General features: G+C 44.8%; 1 protein-coding gene across 1 annotated transcript in view; it reads right to left on the minus strand.

The window, feature by feature from the left end:
- LOC138283868 (uncharacterized) overlaps positions 1-14495 on the minus strand; it is a 136580-nt gene extending 122085 nt beyond the window's left edge. Inside the window, exon 1 of the mRNA XM_069222048.1 lies at positions 13736-14495. Within this exon, the coding sequence (XP_069078149.1) occupies positions 13736-13975 (240 nt within the window). The 5' untranslated portion in view covers positions 13976-14495. The remainder of the gene's footprint in view (positions 1-13735) is intronic.
- Positions 14496-23288: the final 8793 nt, after the last annotated feature.

Consider the following 23288-nt stretch of genomic DNA (forward strand, 5'->3'; position numbering starts at 1 on the left):
ATCTGATGTATTTACAGCTTGTAAGTCTACGTGTAATATCCACACTACATAAAACCGCATGCATTAATACATAATAAACAAACAAATGGTGCTTGCTTTAGTAGTTCAAACAACTTTACATGTTAGGTTGTGTGGTTCAAATCATGTTGGGAGTAAAGTCATATGAACCATACAGATTACCAAGCTTTTTTTTTCTACAATGGCCGAGCCTTTGATACCATAAGCATTGGCATCATTTTACAAAGTTATTGTTTTATGTGTTAGTCATTAGCTGCTCTCCCTAATAGAGGTACCATACATTCAGGCATGTTAAAAAAATCGACATTATTCTTCAAGAATTCTATAATATATTAAAAGTTCTTTATGGTTTAAGTTAACTAATGCCTATAACATGTTTGAAATAAGGAATAACAAGTATTGGCAAACTGGTCTGGCTTTAATGTGGTAATGCATGTAAAGGCGCGGAATGCCCAAATGCTATCTCCGTACACTGGCACATCAAACAAGCACTATTGTCTTTCTCAAACCGTGTCTGCCTATGTTTGAAAAATTAAAGCCAAAATGGACATATCACTGAAGCAGTAACAGGTCAGTAGTTGAACAAACAACTGTACTAAGATGTGCTGTTCGCCTCCAGCAATACATGTTGCTTCTCCAACTCTCCTCCACACCATCAAGAAAGCTCAGTGAGTTTGGTGGGAGGGATTCTTAGCGGCCCTTGATGCCAATTCAGTTGACCTCCCATCATAGTTCAAAGGTCGCCCACTCCTTTAATCATTGCCTGGGATGAACATATGCTGGGGGTCCTCAAATGATCCAAAGACAGTGGAAAGCCTGCATCATCCAAGTTGGCCATCTAATAGGCACTACACGCAACCACGACTACCAAGCCTCACTGATGTCCCACAACTATATGATGCGCACACAGTATAATACAGTCTCCCTGAAGGGAGCGGAGGAAGGCAACATTTTTTAATTTACTGATCTAATTTTTATGGCTACCTTTTTTTGCTCATAGGGCCACAGTTATTATATTCATGTGCATTGTTTCAAGCCTTAATCTTGTATTGCATATATGATGCGACATGACTTGATTGGGAGAAAAGAGCAATTTGGAAAAAAGAAAGCTCAGTGAGTTAAGTATCATAAATTAACATTCATTTTGGAGTAATTACAATTGGCACATAAAACAAATAGTTACATACAAACAAGTTCTTACGATCAAAATGACAGGAACTGGCGAAACAGCCAATATAATGGGGCAGCTGTTTTGTCTCCCTTGGGCTTATAAATGTTTAATAGGATGAAGCTACATGAATGTATGTTTTTATTGCTTTACCTGCACACGTATTACTGAAAACGTATTACAATATGGAGTATACTCCAAGGTGTATAAGTAAAAATCTGTGACAGGGTGTGAGTGTTTGAAAAGTTTCAACACTCTGCTCATCATTTTATTTTATTTTATGATGTTGTCTTGTGCGTCCTACGTGGCTCAGGTAGGCCCAGACGTGGGCCTCTTGCTCGCTGCACCACTGGATTCAAGCTAGCCTGGCTGATGAAGGGTGATACCCTGAAACATGTCCCAGGATGCTTGTTTCCTGTCCAGCTCGGACCTGGCCTTGCAGTTCGGGCTGGACTGTTCCCATGGGGGACTGGGTCAAGACTGATTTGCATAGGGTTGGGTCCAAACTGGGGTGACGTAGCGAGCAACGTAACAATGGCTTAAACCCAAATCTGTGACTGGGGTTTAGTTGTTGGAAAAGTTTCAACACTCCATCCATCATTTTATTTTGTTTTGTGATGTTGCCTTGTGCACCCTACGTGGTTAGGGTATGCACAGACGTGGGTCCCTTGCTCACTGCACCACTGGATTCAAGCTAGCCTGGCTGATGAAGGGTGATACCCTGAAACTGGTCCCAGGATGCTTGTTTCCTGTCCAGGGAGGACCTGGCCTGGCAGTTCAGGCTGGACTGTTCCCATGGGGGACAAGGTCAAGACTGATTTGCATAAGGCTGGGTCTAAACTGGGGTGACGTAACGAGCAAAATAACGATAGATTAACCCCAGATCTGTGACTGGGGGCAAGTGTTTGAAAAGTTTCATCATTTTATTTTGTTTTGTGATGTTGTAAAAAATAATAATATCTGCACGTATTGGGTGAGATCAAGATATTATTAATGATATTATTAGAAGAAGAGCTGGCCGAAGTACAAGTTAGTGGCTTAAATTCACTCTCGTTAATACACATGCAAAGGCAATATGTAACAACAGGCAAATGCGACATTGCCAACACAAGTTCAGTAAAGTTAACAAGCAACAGCCAATCAAAATGCAGAAAGTGAGATATAATGGAGAGAGAAAAGAGAGTGAAATGGAAATTTTACAGAAAGCATGTCAGGCAAACAAACATTTTCATATTTCAAATGTCATCTAAATTCATTAACAATTGCCTAATTTCAAAGTTTTAGTAATGCCTTTGTGAACGGTACGAAAACAAATGGTTGTCACTCGGAGGCATTGACTCAGCATGGAATGCTCCTAAAATGTCATGCTGTTTGCCCTCAGGCAGTAAAGGTTCTCTCTCTTAGGTTTGAACAAATGATGTCGGGTCATGGCTAAAATAAGACAGGAAGGCGTCCTTGAACTATGAGCAAGTATGCAAAAGCGCTTTAACCTGTGTTGGGCGCTCTTTCAAGAAATTGTTCTTATTTTAGATATGGCCTTTTCCACACAAAACTATTTTCGTTGAAAATATGGCACATAATGTAAAGGATTTAGGTATTTATTAACATCATAGGTCAAATAGTTACTCAGTTTAATGAAGAGTTTTAATGAAGAACGTGTTGCTTTTTTATGGGAAAGCCTTATTAAGAGAAACTCTGAGTTAAACAAGCAGATACTGCCAAATTCTGAAAAAAATGCACCTCATGCTTTGCAATGGAAGCACACCCCAGGAGACGGAATACTGCATCAATTACCCAATAGCGTGATGGTGAGACAGCAGTCATCTTCTGGGCTGGTCCAAGATGTGAGTGATTCAAAGAAATGGCTGAATGGGGCTGACCAAAACGACCTTATTACCCAAAGTCCAGTGTCAATCTGTACGAAGCAAGAGGCTGTCTTTGCCACACCTAAAAACTACCCATAAAACAATGTTATGGCTGTGTTCTTTTTTTGTTTATAGTTTATTTGTGACGAACACATATAAGATTCATAGGATATTTATAAATCATTTTATAAATTATAGAGCTACGTCATTTTATTTCCAAAAAAACAAACGGTTAGGTGATGTTTACAATGCATTAAAACAACAGAAAGTAACCTTTTTCTCAAAAAATGCATCATAAATTGGTAATCATCCTTCCCCTATATCCATCATCAAAGAACACGTTATGTTAATTTACAACATCTGTTTTACACAATCAATTTCATCCTAAGAGATACCTTCCCAGCCCCAATAATCACATGCAGGAGAATAGGTACCAAGCTAATTTGCATATACTCATGCATTAAAATGGAGATTTAAAAGTCCAGTAGGTTTACAAGTTGGCAGTGCGCGCAAAAATATGTAGTAAATGGCATAAAGACACTTATAAAATAGGGACAGCAGACCATTAATATCATTAATGGCCTCACTTAACAATAATTTAAATTCAAATTGTGTCTTATCAACTTCATTCATAGCTACACACAGTACTATTTTATATTTAGCCATTTTGCACAAAACTACAAATAGTTACATTAAGGGCCCTTAGTCACATTGTAAATGCCAAGCCGAATTTAGGACAATAAATTGTTTGGTGCAGCTTGTGTGTTGCTAAAAAAGAAACTTAAGGTTGCACCAAAAGCCCTAGAACATAAAGAAGGGATGCTCATTTCTAGGCAGATAAGTTCTGTTTCAAGCGTAATCTTCAATACTATCTAAAGACAATACTTCAAATAGAGTACCATAATGAGATCCAATAAATTTAAAAATAAATTGCCTTTGTCTCGTAGGCCTGTACAGTGGCCATAAAAAAACAAGCATTAGCATAGCCAACAGGCCCCGCCTTTGAGACCTTAACAGTGTTTAGCCAGACCTATTGGCTTTGCCAATGTCTTTAAGCTATGTTGTACACAGCGTGGCTGCTGTGCAGCATGTCGAAAAGTTATAATAAAAAGTGTTATAAGCAATTTTGTTACCTTAAATATAACCAAGAAGATATTATGTACAACTGAACGACCCTATTAAAAAATAATTAACATGAAAAATGTCTCCTAGTTTTTTTTTGTCCTTGCAATACTGGCAAATTCTTCCAGCCTGTTCTAGTACTTGTTTATTATAGCTTTGGTTTTGAAGTGGTGCTGTGTTGCAGTGGTGCTGAGGTGGTGCTGATTAATGCTGAGGTGGTGCTGCAGTGGTGGTTAGGTGGTGCTGCGCTGATGCTGAGGCGGTGCTGGAACAAGGTGGAGCTGAGGTGGAGGTTTTCTGCTGAGTGATGCTGAGGTGGGGGTGATGCTGCGCTGATGCTATGCGTGTTTGACCCGTGGTTGTCCATGGATCATCAGGCGAAGAAAATATCTGCCATTTGTTTTGGCATATTTAGACTCCTCAGAAAGGTGTTTAAAATTCTCCCTTTTAATGAGAAGAGACAATTATCCAGGCATTAATCATCTCGTGCCTAGATTATGGGAATGCCCCATTCCTTGGGGATCCAAATTATGTGAAAAAGAAACTGCAAGTGGTACAGAACACTTCTGCCCGACTGCTTTTCAATATACCCAGGCATGAATCAGTTAACTCAGCACTTTCAGCTCTGCACTGGCTCCCATCGGAGTAACCAATAAAGTTCACAGAGCTCTATATGCTAAAGGGGCCCCCATATCTGCGAACCTTGGCCACCTTTCACAAGCCTATCCGACATCTTAGGTCTTCTTCAGCAGCCTTAGCAGCAATTCCCTCAGTAAAAAAGGCCAGATGGGGCGGTAGATCTATGTCCTACCTTGGCGCTAAACTGTGGAATTCGCTACCTTTGTCTGTACGGCAAACCGACCATGAATATTCTTTCCATCAGTTACTGAAAACATGGCTTTATTGATCTCTGCCGTATGATTTTGTTATGGAAGATTTGTTGTAGCGCTGGGAGGCCTTTGGGTAACTATGCGCTCTATAAGTTTTATAACATAACATAACTAGTCATCCCTAATCTTGCTCGAGTTAAATTTAGACTCTGGACTCCACAGATTAAACAGGCTGGTGGTTGTGAAAAAAAGAGCTCCAAACATAAGCCTGCTTCGAAAGAGATGAGGAGCGAGCAATGCAAAGTGCAATTAAATAATAAGCCTGGCTAAAGGGATCCTGCACTTTTCACCGTTCCTGAGAAGAGAGGATTGTAGGGCGGGGAAGGGAGGACAGGCATGGGCGTTCAACAAAAGGCGTTTTCCAATCAAACATTAATCCTGCTTGGCTGGGAACACATAATGTAATAGTTCCTAACTTAATCAGTTTAGTGGAAATGTAGGATATAATAAAGACACACTCATGGCAACAAACATCATATTTCTGCACATATAGTGTGTGTACATGATAAATTCAAACACAAGATTTACATTTGGCTACACAAATGGTAATTCACATGCATACACAGACATGGCATTTTGCTCACACACTAAAGACATACACACATGTACACAATCCTGGCAACACACTGTGCCGACCACAATTAACATACTTTATGACTCTTGACTTGTCTTGCTGCCTGCCTGGTTATTTAGCCACAGCAGGTCCCCATCCCAGTTGAGCAGGTCCCCACGCCAGCCCCCCCACTCCGTCTGGCTGCCTCCCTCCACCGCCCTTAAGCTCTGTTAAAGTGTCTCAGTACCCCTACTGACAGCTCTATTGTCTGCCTCCTGGGAGCTATTCTGTTAGCCTCATGTATCCTTGTGCATTAGCTGTAAACTTTTTTTTAAGTCTTCTTGAGCATTTTTCCCTGATTTATAGCCTTTTTAATGATTAATTGCCACAGCTGTCACAGGTATTGTTGTTGTGCCACTTAGCTGTGTTTTGTTTTAGCCTTTTAATCGTGCTTGTGTGCCCCCATCGCTTCTGCTGTTTGAGGTCATTTTCTCCTGTCCTGCCGTCAGCTCACCCTCCGCCACCCAGCACCCCTCCCTTCCCAGGACCTAGTTAATGGAGGCCGCAGCACGATCCTATTGAGCAGGTCCCCACGCCAGCTCACCCACGCCTTCTGGCTGCCTCCCTCCACCGCCCTGAAGCCCTGTTAAAAGCACTTAAGTATCCCTACAGAGAGCTCAATTGTCTGTCTTCTGGTAACCCTTCTGTTAGCCTTGAGTATTCTTGTGCATTAGCTGTAAACTTTCTTTTAGTCTTTTTGAGTATTTTTTCCTGATTTATTGCCATAGTTGTCGCAGTTATTGTTGTTGTGCCACTTAGTTGTGTTTTGTCTTAGCCTCTTAATCGTGCTTGTGTGCCCTGCATCGCCCTGCTGTTTCCCGCCGTTTTCTCCCACTCTGCCGCCCACTGCCACCCAGCAACCCTCCCCACGACCTACTTAATGGAGGTTGCAGCACGGCTGCGCAGCTGGCACCCCCAGTGGCCAAAGGCAAGCCTGTCTGCACCCATCCACTCCTGGACTGCCCCCCACCACCAGGAACCCTGGCTCTCCTACCACCTGCCGATACTCTGCCTCCGAACTATGCAACTGCTTCAGCGCATCTCCCCGGACCATGGTAGAACCTTTTGCTTGCCACCAGTGCCACTTCACCTGCAACACCTAAGTTTCACCACCAACCACTCATCGCAAGAAACAACTCCACTGCCTCCTACTCAACGTAAGATCACTCTGCAAACACGCCACAGAAGTCTGGGACACGATAACCACTCTCCAACCAGACGTGATGTTCATCACAGAAACCTGGCTCACCCCACATCAGCTCCCGGCATCACCTGTGCAGTCCCCCAAGGCTACTAACTGATCCACAGAGACATTGCCATCATCTGAAAGGGCAGCCTCCTATGCACCACCACTGAGGACTATCCACCCTCCATCATAGAACACCTTAACTTCCAAATTTGATCGGACGCACAAACCACCAACCTAGGAACCCTCGCGTACAGACTCCTATGCCCCACCCCGTCTTCTGCGAGGCGATTGCTGAGTTCATCTCCCCCTGGCCATCGACTCCAGATATTATGTCCTCCTGTGGAACCTCAAATTCCACCTCGATGACCCCAACGACTGTAACTCCACCAACCTCTTGGACAACCTAAACAACATCAGACTCCAGCAACTGGTCACAAGCCCCACTCACAACGCAGGACACTCCCTGGACCCCATTTTCACTACCAGCAACAGGATTAAATTCTCCCACAAGATGGAGCTAACATGGATCGACCACTACATCATACACTTCACCATAACAAGCACTCCGGAACTCTCTTCCACACCACCTGCCCCCCTGACCACAGGTGGGGAAAAATCACTGAGACCCAATGGACCAGCGTGCTCAATACCAACAGACCCAAAGCCACTGGCACCATTGAGCAAGACGCCCGCAATTTCTCTGACTGGGTCCTCAACTGTGCTGACGAAATCACCCACACAAGAAATTCCAACACCAGAAGATCCAGCAAGTCAGCCGGCTGGTTCACACTGAACTCTGCCCTCTGAAGAAAGAATGCAAACAACTAGAAAGGCGACAGCGTACTAGCAAAAACCTATCAGACCGTGCCTGCTTCACAGCTGCCCTCAGCAAATATCATCATCACCTCAGGAAGCAAACAAGGACACCCTTATCAGCTGCACTGAGAAGAGCACCAACCGCTCCAAGGAGCTTTTCAGCATCGTGAGAGAGTTCTGCCCTGCAGCCAACGAGAACACAATTAAACCCTCAGAGGCCTTTTGCAAGTCTCTGGCAGTCTACTTTCATGATATAATAGCAGCCATCTACACCAACTTTGCCCCCCAACCGCAGAAGCAGCTCCTGGGGCTTTGAAGGGGTGGGGCATTGTGTGAAGGGGGGGATTCATTTAATTTAAAAGAATACACTTTCCTTTGCTTGCCGCCACCACCACCGCGCCGCTCCTCTCCTGCAGGCTGCAGGCACAGGTTCCCAGCCTGCCCTGCAGCCTATCTTGGTGCTGTTCAGAGCAGCGTTAGGATTGGCTGGGAGCGCCCAGCCAGGGCGCTCCCAGGCAGACTGGGAGCCATTGCCCACTCTCTCCAGCCCGGCAACACAGTGCTGGGCTGGAGGGAGCACAGTGTCCATGTGTGTTTGGCCGGCCTGAGACGGTCGGCCAAACATACATGCACACTGAGAGGAGTGCTCTGTGCAATCCCCTCCATGGCTGTCATCACCCAATGCCCTGCCCCTTTTACTACAAAACGATAATAAACATAGTGTATTATCATTTTGTAGTAAAAGGTTTGCAGCTGCTGCTGTTGGCGGGGGTGATGTTCCTCCGCCATAGCGGAGGAACCGCCACTGCCCAATTGGCCAGTCTCAAACACCTTCTAACTCTGACTGATGAAACCCATAGCCACATGATCACCATCTGGAAGCCGCTAATGACGTAGGAAACATCAGCCATCATGAGCACGACACACTCCGGATCACCCGAGGAACTGCACCCCCACTACATCTTCAACCTGAGAAAAAGAGAGATCAGCAGAACCCTCACTCCCATCCTCAACGCCTCCATCACGAAGGCCACAATTTCTGATGCCTGGAAGTATGCCGAGGTAAAACTGCTCCTGAGAAATCTGTCCTCTGACCCCAGCGAACTCAAGAACTAACTCCTGATCTCGCTGCTACCTTTCCCTGGCAAAATCCTAGAAAACGGCATCAAACAACATCCCTCCGAACACCGATAAAAACATAATATATTGGATGCCTCCCAAACAGGTTTTCGCACCAACCACAGCACCAAAACCACCTTGATTGCTGCAATGGACAACATCAGAGCCCTCCTCGACCGCGGATAAAAAGTAGCCCTAACCCTCCTCGACCTCTCAGCGGCCTTCAGCACCTTTTCTCACCACGCCCTCATAACCAGACTCCCCAACTTTGGAATTCAGAGCAATGCCCTCAAATGGATCCACGCCTTCCTTACAAAATGCACCCAAAGAATCTGTTTACTTCATTTCACCTCAGAACCCAAAAAAATCATATGCAGTGTTCCCCAGGGGTCCTCTCTCAACCCCACTCTTTTCAACACCTACATTACGCCAGTGGCATACATCGTCCGCACCCACAGACTCAAAATCATCTCATAGGCTGAGGACACGCAACTTATCCTCCCACTCTCTGAGGACCACGCCATTCCAGGAGCCAACTTCTGCAATGCCATGAGCAACGTGGATGAGAACCAACTGCTTGAAACTGAACGCGGACAAGACAGAAGGGATAATTTTCGGAAACAACGCATCCCCCTGGGACAACATCTGGTGGCCTTCTGCCCTAGGGTAACCCCCGAGCCTAATGGACCACGCCCGCAACCTCAGCATCATCAAAGATAGCAAACTTGCCTTCAAATGACAGATAAACACAGTTGCCGCCTCCTGCTTCCTCTGCATGCTACGAAAGATTTTCAGATGGGTCTCTGTCGATGGCCGAAGAACGGTAACCCAAACCCTAATTACCAATAGACTTGACTACGAAACGCACAGTAAGTCGCAGTCACCGCCCAACTCTTCTACCGTCCCCAAACTATACAGAACTCCATAGCAAGACTCATCCTAGATCCTCCTAAACGCACCAACATCACCCCAGAAGCCTACACTGACTGCCTCTGCATAAGAGACGCGATTTCAAGGTTCTGACCCTCGCCTTCAAAGCCCTCCACAACATCCAACTCAAACACATTAACCACTGTCTGACCCTCCACCAACCCGCCAGAGAACTCTGATCAACCTGCGGAGGCCATTCCTTCTCCTACCTCACCGCCAAGGCTTGGACGGATGCCCCCCTCCACCTTCAAACCACACACTCCCTCACCGTCTTCAGGAAGAAGCACAAGACCGGGCTCTTCAACAAGAGGCTGCCAGTAAGCAGTGATTGATGTGACTGTCTCCCTACTGCAGGGTGTACAGATGGAGCCATTTCTTCTCAAACCAGGAAATCTCGGAAACAATAGAGACACGCATTTAAATAAACAATCAGATACTTGAGCTGTCTCTCAGGTTACTTAAAAGAGACCGCAGGTGCCAATGACAAGAGAGCTATGCTTCAGGACGCCTTGGAGTTAAAGGCTTGCACCCATAGACAGCATGGCAGTGAAAATGTTTAGTAGTGCTTATTTAAGCGCTTAACACTGAACCCCATGTTGCAACCATGATTAGTACATGCAAGTTGGTTAAAATGATTTGATATCCTCGGAAGGATGGCTGAGGGCAGGCACGCCGACTGGAATAAGCTTTAACCATAAAACACTTTAGAGTTTAGATTCTGCTGTAGTGCCTACCAGTAATGTTTGGGATAAGCACCAGGGATCAATAAACTTGGCACCCATTTTTGCAACTTACAAAGAACACAATCTAAACAGAATAGTTATCCTAAGGAAAAGCAGAAGTTCACTTACAAGTTACTGGCTCACGGGCAGGTTTGAAGGAGAGGTGGACGGCAGTGTGGGAGGCCTGCACCACTATCGATAATTTCGTGTCTGCCCTCTAAAACTAGGCACTCTCGTGTTTTGGTTTAAAATTCAAAATAAAAACACACTTGCCCTCCCTGCCGGGAGTTTTGCGGCGTGCGCTTGAATTTTCTACATTGCATGGGCTAAGAATGGTTAGCAACTTGCAGCAGAGGAGGGCGCACCGTAGCATGAAATACGTTTTCTTTCATACGCCAGGACCCCATATGTCCTAGCCAGCAGGTTAAAAGAGAAACGACTGGGAAATGGAGGACTGTTTCTCTTGTAACATGTAGATGATCCTTTCCCTAGTTTGTTGGGATAGTCTTTTCTGTACACTTACAATGCTCAGCCCATACATAAATATTTTTATTTTATTTTCAGAGGGAAAAGGGTGAGCCTGAGAGGGTCTCTGAACAGGAAGGACAGACAATAATTCTAGAACTGATTTACAATGTGTTAGAATTGTAAATTCCATCTGTATTTTGTCTTCATTGCACAGTAGCGTCCTGGCATGAAAATGATCTTCCTGTGGAATGTTCAGGTCTACAACCTCTTTTTTGTCTCTGCGATGTTCCGGGGTGTGCCAGAGATGACTTCTGTCACCTCTGTGTGTATAATGGGACCGTCTGCCAGCTGCCGATGCCTCTGTGACCCCCCACCGCCCCCTCCTCTGCTCACATGTGTCTGATGCCTACCTGGTTATCACCCTGATGAAGCGTATCTCAGACCGCTCCCAGTCACCGGGGAATCTGACACGCAGGTGTGTTTATTTAGGTAAGCCCCGCCCCTCTGCCACTCCCGGACCAGTGCCTGGATTCATGCATGTTGGTTACCTGTTTAAGAAGTATCGCATGATATTATGCAGCACCGCCTAAGTCACAGGTTTCAGACACTCTAGGGTGACCACCCGTCCGTAAATTTCACGGACTGTCCGTAATTTCGCCCTGCTGTCCGTTGTCCGTGATGAAAGCTTTAACGGACGGCATTTGTCCGTAATTTTAGCCTTTCACCTAAAGGGCAACGGAGGCAGGGCGGAATTATGGACAGAGGAGTTTCCTGTTGGCTTACTTTTAAGGAACCACCAGGAGATTTTTCAAGGGCGTCTGAGATATGAGAGTAGTGGTGACTCGTTGGCCCACTATGGAGACCTTTGTTTTGTATCAGGTACCATCTGTTGAAGCCATACAGGCGCAAGCAGGAGTGCCCGCCTTGGTTTGACAGTCCCTGTTCGTCGGTCACTCGCCGGCTGAGGAGGGCGCTTTCTGCTTCCCCTAAAGACCCTCTGGAGATAAGAGCATGGTTGTATTATAAAAACACCCTGAAAGAGAGGGGGAATCACTGTTTAACAGGGATTGGGACACGTGGGAATTTGCGGCCACGAAGCATAACATAAAGCGTTTGGGGGTTTGGTGAGCAGGATTAGACAAAGGGACGCTCTAGTAAACCCCCTCTTATCTTGTACCCTGGCCGGTTCTGATTCTGAAGCCTGTATGGTGTTATCTTTAATGGTTTTATGTAAACCGAATAAAGATTATTTGACTTTGACTCTGTCATGTCCCGCTCTCTGTGATCTGGTCTTAATTGATCCCTTGTTAGAAAAATCTCTGTATAGCACCTGCGGGTTGAGAGGCTTCTGCCACATTACAAATGCTCGACTTAAAGGAGTCCACTGTTCCTTTCACCTTGGCTAGTGATAAAACAAAATAACATTGAGTATATTGGTGCATGCCTAACAAAATGTACAGCAGCTAGCCTCACTGCCACCACACACATCCTTAATAGAAACACATTCATGAATAATCATTTGGAAATTGTGGAATTGAAGACATCAGGACATTCTAAAACGAGAACACACCAAGTTCACGCTGGATATACAGATAGTACCATTCACCACATTTGTGAACTGCTTAAATTGCACTGTTGCTAGTGTAATTTCATACTAATCTTTATACTGTTTGAAAAGTACATGAACTGATCAGTACAAAATCTACTTTTTACACTTTTTGGGAAGTCTACATTTTGGTGCGAACTTGAAACAGCACAAGTGCAATCCAAAAATGTTGGTGCAAAATAAGCTACCAACAGTATATTATAAGAACTTTAACAATTTTGTTGTAAAATGACTGTGCCTTTGGTTCAACCTACGTAATCCGAAAATGTTGATGAAATGTTACATCATTGCAGGTTAAGTTTCCTGACTTGTCCCATGGTAGTGAAATGTATCTAGTAAGTGCATCATTTTGTTTAAAAATATCACATTGAACCATATATACGCCCAATTACCCCTTTAACAACAGAATATACCTATGTGTGGTTTAGAAAGACTACAGATGAAACCTAACACGTTCTTTTCAAATTTCTAACTTTAATTTTTGTATAGCTCTCGTGCATTTAAGTAGATGCTTTCGAGCACGGAAAAAGACATAATTTTATCTAGGCAGTGCGTAATCACGCAAATAACCATTGCAATATTTCACACCTCATGGTCCGCCTCTTTGATGTTTCTCATTGCCTTTGACTTTAAATTTTATCTCAGATATCAATTTGATGAGTTTAAAGTGTAATCGATAACAGCTGAAGAATGCATATTTTAGTTTTGACTGTAAAACTAGTAGCTCAGTGCGTAATTCATGTAACTTTAGGCATTTTGTGTTGCATTTGTTACACAAAATTCCTGACATTATGGCAGTACGCCAAGTATTAATTCGCTGGAAAATTATAGCACAGAAGTGCAGGAACTAAACGAACAACCACAACGCGAATGGCTACTGTTTGCGACACGTGTTGTTCATGTAATTGTTTGAACACAAACTGCGTCCTTGTGTGAAAAACTGAGTCGAGGACGCGTTTCACACTGAAAAAGAGCACAGAATTGTTGGACTTACATTACGCATAAATGTGAAATTTCCCATATTTGACCGGCAACAAAAATTACGCGTATTTCGCACGCGCCTGATGCCAAGCGTATAATCATTATGGGCCGTGGCATTTCTTCCTGTGACGTGCCTTCTTTTGTTACCACTACATATTGCCTATTCAAATTCGCTTCCCAGTTACAGATTTTGGGGACTCGTGGCCTGGCCAGACACTGATCACTTACCGTGCTGTTGCTGATGCTGTCCACTTCTTGTTTCCCTAGGTAACCCTCTGTGATTTTAATGATGACAGGGAAAGAGGTTTCAAACTTTCCAACAAACTCCATCAGCGAGTATTCCCTCGCGCCCCACTTAATAGCTGCTGTGTCCATCTTCAGGATCGGAAGCTTGGGCAGAGGTTTCTTTATTTCTGAATGTTTTAGCATGTTTCCGACAACGTCGTAACTTCGCTCTGTTCGCCTCATGGACTTTCACCAAGCCTGTTGTCCTGCGCTGTGGACCGCTGCCAGAAGGAAGTGTTTTCTGTGAAACAGAGAGGCATTGCCGTGTAGTTTGCTAGAGTCACGAGAAGGAATGCACAAACAGTAACAGTGCCACTAGGAAGCCTCTTGCTAACCGGTTTTTCGCTCACCGACTGACCTATGCACAAAGTGAAGTGTTTGGGTTTTATGTGGTGTAGTATATGCCGTGGCTTTCGCCCTCCAGTGTTCAGCCAGCAACGCGGAACTGCGACTTCAAAAAGACGAGAGATGTACGGAAATATGTGGAGCTCAGAGAAAGAGGCGTGCAGGTGTGGGGAACTGGCTTGCAAGAGGCGCGACAAACCCGTAGAGTGAACTATGTAAGAGAGAGTAACCATTCGCTCACTCAGGCATTATTATTTTTTTAAGAGGCATATATTTTGTTTTGAATACTACCGCATTCACCGCCTGCAAGGCTTATTGCGACGGATGAATTTCTCAGTAGGCAGTCATCTGTTGCCTCGTTGACGCTTGTTACGGTGCAGGTGGCTCTGTGACTGCAGGGGGCGGAGTTTGTGGCGTGCGAACTTCCTCCAACCCACCGTGACTTTGATGAGTGAGTCCTGTTTTCAAGTCTCTGTTACTTTTTCCAGCACTTTGCCTAAGCACGGTAAAAGAGAGCTGGGCTGAACTTTACTGAAGCCCTCTGGACAAGGGAGGAGTTATTTAGCAAGGGTTTGACCACAGTCTGTCCCAAATTTAAGAGGGCCTAGCGCCAACTATCGGCACATTAGCGTCATTATTTTTTACGCTAATGTGGTGACAGTGTGTCAGAAACGCAGCGCCATATTTACAAAGTGGTGCAGTGCTTGCATTGCTCCACTTTTAAACCCCTGCACCACATTATGCCTGCGCAAGGCATAACGTATGCAAGGCGACGTTCCCCTGTTAGGGGGGCCGCAAAAATGGCACAGTGGAATCTATGGGATTCCACTGTGCCATTTTTTTACAATTTTTTAACGCCTGCACAGAACAGGCATTAAAAGAGGTACACTAACATTTTTTGGCGCTAATCCTGCAAAGTCCAATAGCATCTAATAGCGTCAGAAAGTTTAACGCTATTGTCCCTAACCTGGCGCTAAGGGGCGCGCAAGAGGTGCAAGAAAAGTGGCCCTGCATATAATGCAGCACTACTTTTCTAAAATTTGGGGCTCTGTTTCCAGGCATCTGGGACAATACCTGACCTAGTGCCAAATTAAAAAGATACAAGAGGTTTTCTTTCATGTAATATCAAAGATGTTTCATGCAGCCTGCAGGTCATAAGTCATCAGGGCCGGATTGGGTACCCAAAGCAGTCCTGCAAATTTTGTTGGACCACCCCCCATTAGGGTGCTTAGCGATCAATCCTGACCACTATAACGAGGTTTCGAGGGGGCGCGTTCCCCCACTAAAAACATTTGAGAAAAATGGCAGAAACTGTGCAATCCACAACACATTTTTCAATATATATTCAACTGTATTAGTTTTTAAAGCATAGTAAATGATGACCTTACAGGCACCAGGATAAGGCAATCCTTATTAGGACTCTTCAATGATTCCCTCACCATGCCTCTCATCTCTCATAGCCTCTCACTCACATTTATTTCATTTATATATAGCACCTCTCTTACTAGTGTAGAGTGTTGAAGCACTTTATATTCCCCACAGTCATACCTGTGTTGACCCTATGGGTGAGTAGTGCGCTCTAAAAATATATGACTGATTGATTTACATAAGACAAGGGGGACTACAATGTGTAGGATTCACATGTCACCCATAGTGGTAGGCATTTTAGAGTGCTTGGTCTGGGGAAGCATAAAGTCAGGATTCAGAACATAACACAGTGGTTAAGGTTGGCTTTACTAACAATTTATTTCTACCCAAACAAACCCTATTTAGCAAAATTAGGATAGTCGCACACTTTCTAAATGATTGAAACTTATAAACTGCACATCTCGGTACCAAAAGCAGCATCTCACTGAGCATTGCACATAAAATACTGTTCTGGGATCTGCACAGATATGCATGGTACAAGTTCTTTGCAGCAGGCATTTTAACCCTCGGTGCTACCTTAGATGAGTCAAAACTGTCGCAAGACAAAACTCCGATCTCTCTTCAGCAGGTACATTAACCACCAGAGTTATCGTGGCTCTTTTATTATTGCCGGAAAACTGTTGGATGTACAAGGAACTCTGCAGTCCTTTTAAAACTGCTGTACTGCTACAAGCCGCCCCCAGTAACAAAAGCGTCCCCCACCTTTCCAGTTCAGCTTTGTAAGTCGTTAGAGGAACCAGAGGAATTACTTTGTCAAAAATTTGTCTATTAACTAAGTTTCCAAAATCTGGTCAAAGTCCGTTAAATCATTTTTCAGTGACTCAGGATAATGAGATTTTTTCATTTAAAATGTTTTGCAAACCTTGATGATCCCGCTGCAAAGAAATCCTTCAGAAAACTGGCAAGGAGGTGGAATCCGGGACCGCCTGGATCAATGGGGCTATGGTTCTGTGACAATATGGAACAGTTCTTTGGATAGACTGGTGGCTGGAGTAGCAGGTTCAGAGAGGTTAACTTTGCTTGCCTCAATTTTACAGTTATGTAGAGCTATTTCCTTGATGTGAGACCTTTTAGATCGGGGGTTTCTGACCTTTTCTGTAGTGAGAGCTACTTCTGCTCAAGGAAAGTCCTGCTGAGATACTAGCATATTTTATCACTGTAGAATAGTGATCACAGGTGTTAACATTATGCTATAATAACCCTAAGCAGCAGGCTTATTTGTGACCACCCTAGCATTCCAGTCAAGGTTGCCAGTAGAAGTGCCATGACAATGTTTATCAATATTAAAGGCCAAGTAACATTCAAACCATCACATGCCCTGCGGCACAAAGTACATAACCACAGCAGTAAGTCTTTCAATCCCAACTTGAATTATCATTTGGCTACGAACTTTCATTGTGTTTTAGAATTGCAATATGTTGTCTTTGTTATCATATTAGCTTTTGAATAGGCAAAGATTTTCCTATCAAATACCACTTACCATTGTGGGCAAACAAATTGAATTTTCCAGAAGAAAATGTTTTCTCTGAAAAAAACATAATTTCTGCATTTAAAATATCTGTTTTCATTTTTATTAAATACACAATCTTTAAGCATCAGCTTCTCATTTTCATTGAGTGCCACCATGTAAAAATGCCTCACATGGACAGATTCTGCTTTGACTACCCAGGTATTACAACATAGACCATGCATGCTCACCCAAGCACCAAGGACGCCTGTCTTATGCTGATAATGCCCACCATTACATTAGGAACATCATTGTGGCAAGCCTTGAAGAGATGGCATCCAGATGTATATCAATCATGGCCATTACTATACGAGGAGCAGTCACAATTCTGTCAGGGATGGCTAAAAAGAGGTCAGTCATGCTGGTAATATGTAAATGATGGCAGTCCGTGTGGCACAAGTAGCCCAAAAATGCCCAAATAGTCAACGATGACCATTTTACACCATTGGCAATACTATTTAATGAATGGACCCAATTGTGCCAGAAATAAAACCATAAGGATGGGGGCCAGAATCCACATATTGTGGTTCTTAACACTAGGCCCCTTATTACGTGTCTAACGGTCCTGGGACTGCCAGACTCACGGTGGAGGTCGGAGCACTGCCAAAGCAAATTAAAATATGTTAAAAAATACTTCTTACATTTTTAGATTTCAGTATTTTGCACACAATTTTGTATCAGAATTTATATTTTGGAGACAATATTCTGGAGGAACACCATTATTTAGATATTTGAGTAACAAGTTTGGACCCTTGTCAGTAGCACTTAACATTGCCTTTTTAGCAGTAAGGCCTACTAAAGAGTGGTTAAGGATTTTCCACTTGTGTGTCTCATTTTGAAACAGAGACCCCCAATGTTACTGCTACTAGAAATCATAATAGCCAATGAAATGCCTAAAGGGACGGTCCATGCAAACTGGATTTGGTTGTCCACAGTGACACATCAAAAGGGGCTTGAATTGGGCCAAGAAGAAGTCCTGCTTGGTGAGTCAGTTTGTACTAATCTGGTTTACATTAAGGACCTGTAAACCATTTATTCAATTATGTGTAGTCTGTTGTGGTTTGTCTCACTGGTGGTTAAAGCTGTCTAGAAATGTCATGTTTTGGGTTTCCTTAACATGGAGCCTAATTTCTTCAACTAATATTGGGAGATGCAAGATGGGAGAGCTTTGAAGTACAATATATTTTTTAAAATAAATTGTAGCATTGCATTGTTAATCTTTCATGGAAAATCCAGAAGTGCACAATCAGGAATCAGTTGCAACGGGAATATAGTGATCTTAAGTTTAATCTTATATTTATGTCTGCTTAAGGACCAAGGTAGAATAATTGTATTCTTCTAAGCCGACTTCAACAGTACATCAATGCACAGAAGTTATTCGAGTTCCAATAAGCTGTGTATGTCAGAAAATGTAATTGACATTTATTTACTGTCCTGGAGTCTGGCAGGAGATGCCTACCACACACATTGTTGGCTCTCATCAAAGGAATTCTGGCTGGCGTGTTTCAAGGTCTCTGGCCTCACTATAACAATTATGAGGCACTGCAGGGGAGCATGGAAAGCATTTCACCACTGTGGTGTTTGCCTCAGAGCAGAAGGCCCAACTTCTCACTCTACTCATTAGAGTCTAGCTAATTAATAGACAATCATGCAGATGATCAAATTCAAGGTCTTGCATCAACATCTGTACCCTAGTAATTGTATGTAATTTCACTTTCACATGTAATTTAAAATATGTTTCTTACTGTCAAAATAAATGATCAAACATTAGCATCTCAGAAGGAACCATATGCATTGTTTTAATCACACCTACAAATCTAACTTCTGTAAATGTTTTCTGATAAAGTTCCATTGCATTTCATTGATGTAAATATATAAGGTGACCCTAATCTCGTCTGAGAATGCACTCCACGGAATGCACAAAAAACTAAGGGGGTCATTCTGACCCCGGCGGTCGGCGGGAGCACCGCCGACAGGCCGGCGGTGCCCCGCAGGGCATTCTGACCGCGGCGCTTCGGCCGCGGTCAGAAGAGGCAAACCGGCGGTCTCCCGGCGGTTTACCGCTGCTCTTTGAATCCCCCATGGCGGCGCCGCCATCCTGTTCCTGGCGGTTCGCCCGCCAGGAACAGGATGGCGGTAGGGGGTGCTGCGGGGCCCCTGGGGGCCCCTGCCGTGCCCATGCCAATGGCATGGGCACGGCAGGGGCCCCCGTAAGAGGGCCCCGCAAAGTATTTCAGTGTCTGCTAAGCAGACACTGAAATACGCGACGGGTGCAAACTGCACCCGTCGCACCCCTGCAACTCCGCCGGCTCAATTCTGAGCCGGCGTCCTCGTTGCAGGGGCATTTCCTCTGGGCCGGCGGGCACTCTTTTGGAGAGCGCCCGCCGGCCCAGAGGAAATGTCTAAATGGCCGCCGCGGTCTTTTGACCGCGGTGCGGTCATTCAGCGGCGGTAGCTTGGCGGGCGGCTCCCGCCGCCCGCCAACATTAGAATCAGGCTCTAAATCCTTTATTCGATTAAGTTGGGTCGTATGATTAGGGGTCATCCATGCCAATCAACAAATAAACCAGACCTTTGTGAATGCCATAGCTTTCCAGTTCACCTCTTGGTTATCATTGTGACTTAGATAAATTCCAATGATTGCCACACCCACAGCTCTCCATCTTACTGTGCTCCCTTCTCTCATACACCAACCAAAGAGAAAGGCGGTGGAGGGCAGTAGATATGGAATTCTAAGTAACAAAACTGTGACTACTGTCTCGTTTCTCAAGCCTATTACTCATTTTGACTCATTTCATTTTCACTTCATATAACTCGTTGCCCCTTTTGAGGTAATGTTCTAGCGATCCACTGCCTGCCAGGAACTAGTGGTCCTTAGTTTGATAACTTCACCCTACTTATTGAAATGCTCTATCCCTCTGATCCTATTTGAGGACATCAAACTCGATCTTAAGGCCCAACTTCAAAGTACTCTAGTTCCACAACTGCTATCTGAGCAGTCATTAAGAAACACACACTTCTTACTTAAATAGGAATGTGGAAGGTTCTACTCAAGTGGTATAAACACTCTACTCTGGAGTGGGAGATTGGGGCGGCTGAGGCACTCATACCCACAATTGAAATGGTTGTGATCTAGGATGCCTTTAAAGGTCTTGAGTTGGCCAAGGCCAGAACCCATAACATCACCCTCCTGGAGTGACTTCACTGCTTCAGTCTCAGTGTCTACATAGTCAAGACACATCGAGAGGGAGACAAATCTGGTCACCTATGTGCATGGCTGGCTCAGCAGGACATCTATTGGAACTCAGTCTTGAAGATATCCCTTTCCCTTGAAGGTAGCCTATCCTTTCTTCAAATACTACACCTTTATATACAAGGCTTCGCCCTATTTTAGCGTTGACATAGTCAACACTTTCCTTACTGGTTTCACTTTCCCACACATCCCTAACTCCCTCAGGGATGACATAGATGCATGCATTACGATCCCAGAAATGAAACAAACCATTCAGGATTTATCCAGGAATTAAACTCTGGGCCTAGATGAGCTATTGATATAAAACAATAGCACTTTCACTGTTGCCTCACCCTAGACTGGCTGAACTATTTAATGATGCCTTGTGGACCAGGGAACTGCCTCCGTCCCTCCAAGGATCCCTTCTGGTGTCCCTCCTGAAACCCAACAGTGATCCAACCCAATTATCCTCTTACTGACCAATTGCCATCCTTGGTACGGATTATAAAATTCTAGGTAAGGTTCTGGCTGACTGATATGCCTGGATATTACCCAAGCAGTTTCACGCAATCCAAAATGGTTTTGTTCCAGGATGCAGTACATCCCAGAATATCTGATGGCTGTTTCATGTAATGGACCAAGCCCCAGGAAGTTCCCACATGCAGCCTGCCTGATATTAGCTCTGGTAAAGGTTTTCAACACACTCAAGTGGGCCTACCTTTTCCAAGTGTTGGCCAGACTGGTAATCGGTAGGCACCTCCTGGCCTACACAAAACTGCTATAGACTGACCCTACAGCCAGAATTAACTTGGGACCCCTTATATTGTCATCCTTCTCCACCCTGTTATTCGCAATAGCCATGGAGCCCCTTGCTGCTTGGCTTTGCCTGGAAGGTGGGGTATTCCCTTACATGATGCCACTTACATCATGCAACTATATGCGGACAACCTACTCCTCTGCCTCCGAGACATTCGTTCAGGTCTCCTTTCCTCTTTCCCATCCATTCTACTCTTCACACATTTACACAGGCATCAGACCGACAAGGCCCCACTCGAGGTGAGACTCGGAGACACCCATCTGAGTTGAGAAAACCACGTTGTCCGCTACCTCAAAGTCCGCATCTATCGCTGCCCAACTGATCTCTATGAAGGCAACTTCAAGAGAGGCCTTCTGCCCTTAAAACTCAGTTGCAGTTCTGGAAGAATCTGCCTGTACCCACAACTAGGAAAATAGCACTCTCAAAAATGGCAATCCTACCTTGGCTACTCTACTACTTTTTAAACTTTCATGTCATTCCCTCACTGTGTTTCTTCCAGGAGCTTAACACCATGCTTGGGGAGCTTATCTGTGGAGACAAAAGTAGCTGAGTCACACTAAAAAAGCTGCAGCTCCCAGTGAGCAGAGGCAGGCTGGGTGCCCCATCGTTGGAAGCATACTACCTAGCAGCACAACTACAGTGGGTGACGTGATGGCTAACGGGGAGGCACATAGGAGAGACATGCAACAGATCAGGACCCCTAACGATATCCCTGCTTCAAAGTTTCCTGCTCCCCCAGCCAACGCCTCGGGCCACATGGTCCCTAAAAGTCACAATTGTCTCAAATGCCTTGCAAGGGTTTACTAGCTCACACGCCACATCCCGTCATATGCCCAGGGCTCCCTCTGCTGGGCCTGCTGCAATATCCTCGCTCCTACTCCACCTTCAACTTGGAGAGTTGGCATGAGATCCCTAAGCATAGAAGGGGACCTCTTTACTGATGGACGCCTCCTCCCCTTCGACGAACTTGTCTCAGAATACGCTATTCCATGTGGACAGTTTCTCAGATACAGGCAGCTGCACCACACGTCACATCCTCTGGTCGACAGGAGATGAAGAACCCTAGACACACTTGATTATGCAGACTCTATTGCACATGGGGGGGGCATTTAATAATGTGAATATAAAGCCATACAGTAAAACACAGGCTACTTACCGGCAACTCTGAGAAGCAAATGGGAGGACGATATAGGAGGGGCTTTGCATGAAAAAAATGGGAAGGGGCTCTGAAATTTCATCAAGAAGTTTCTAGAAATGCCCGATTTAAATCTATACAATTCTCTATTCTACACTCCTGCTCAGCCATATCCATTTACTGGCACTCCATCCACACGGTACTACAAGAGGCCACTGAACTTAGACATCAACATGTGGGAAGCTTCTTGTCATATTCAAGCGTAGGAAAAGACACAAGGTGAGGGCATGCTTTGCTGCCATGGTCATCCTCCTCGCTAAGAGAGTCCTCGCTTACAGTGGCGGGCAACGTGTGCACCATTGGAGATGCAGAAATGGGGGAGGCCTGGGGGAGGCACTGCCATATGAAGCAACCCATTGCAGCGGACTCGGATACCCTCCTTGACCACTTCCAGCAACCCAATCGGAACAATGAACTCTCCCTGTGAATTCGGCATGGAGGCCAGCATTATGAACATCCTATCTACCTCTTTCACTCTCCCTTGCTGTGGGAGCCAGGTCGAGTCACTACCCATTACACTAAGTTGTTCCTGCTCACACCTCACTGCACCCTCAGGATCTTTTTCCCCCTGGTTCGATGTCAGACGCACTACTGGATCAAGAACACTGGCTGGCAACCTTACCCCTCAAGCACACGCCCAAAGCCCGCCACGTCACAGCTTAAGCTCGGCTTTGGCTGTACCAGTACGTCCGCTACACGTACAGTCCCGCCTATCATTGAGTCTGAATCATCGACCCCCTCCACAGTTCAGAGACACCACCCTGGTCCATTGAATGGTCCTGTTGATGCAGGCCAGATTAATGCACCTGGCTCCCTCACCTCATTCTGTAACTCTCTGATGGCTCAGCCATCGATTAAGAAACATACTGGCGTACCACCACCTAGCAATCACTGGAGAAGGAGCTGTGCGATGAATCGTGATGACGCAAATGATTTGTACCATTGTTTTTTGCTTGTATATGAAAACCTTAA

Source organism: Pleurodeles waltl, chromosome 3_1 (assembly GCF_031143425.1).
Source record: "Pleurodeles waltl isolate 20211129_DDA chromosome 3_1, aPleWal1.hap1.20221129, whole genome shotgun sequence".
Lineage (NCBI taxonomy): Eukaryota > Metazoa > Chordata > Amphibia > Caudata > Salamandridae > Pleurodeles > Pleurodeles waltl.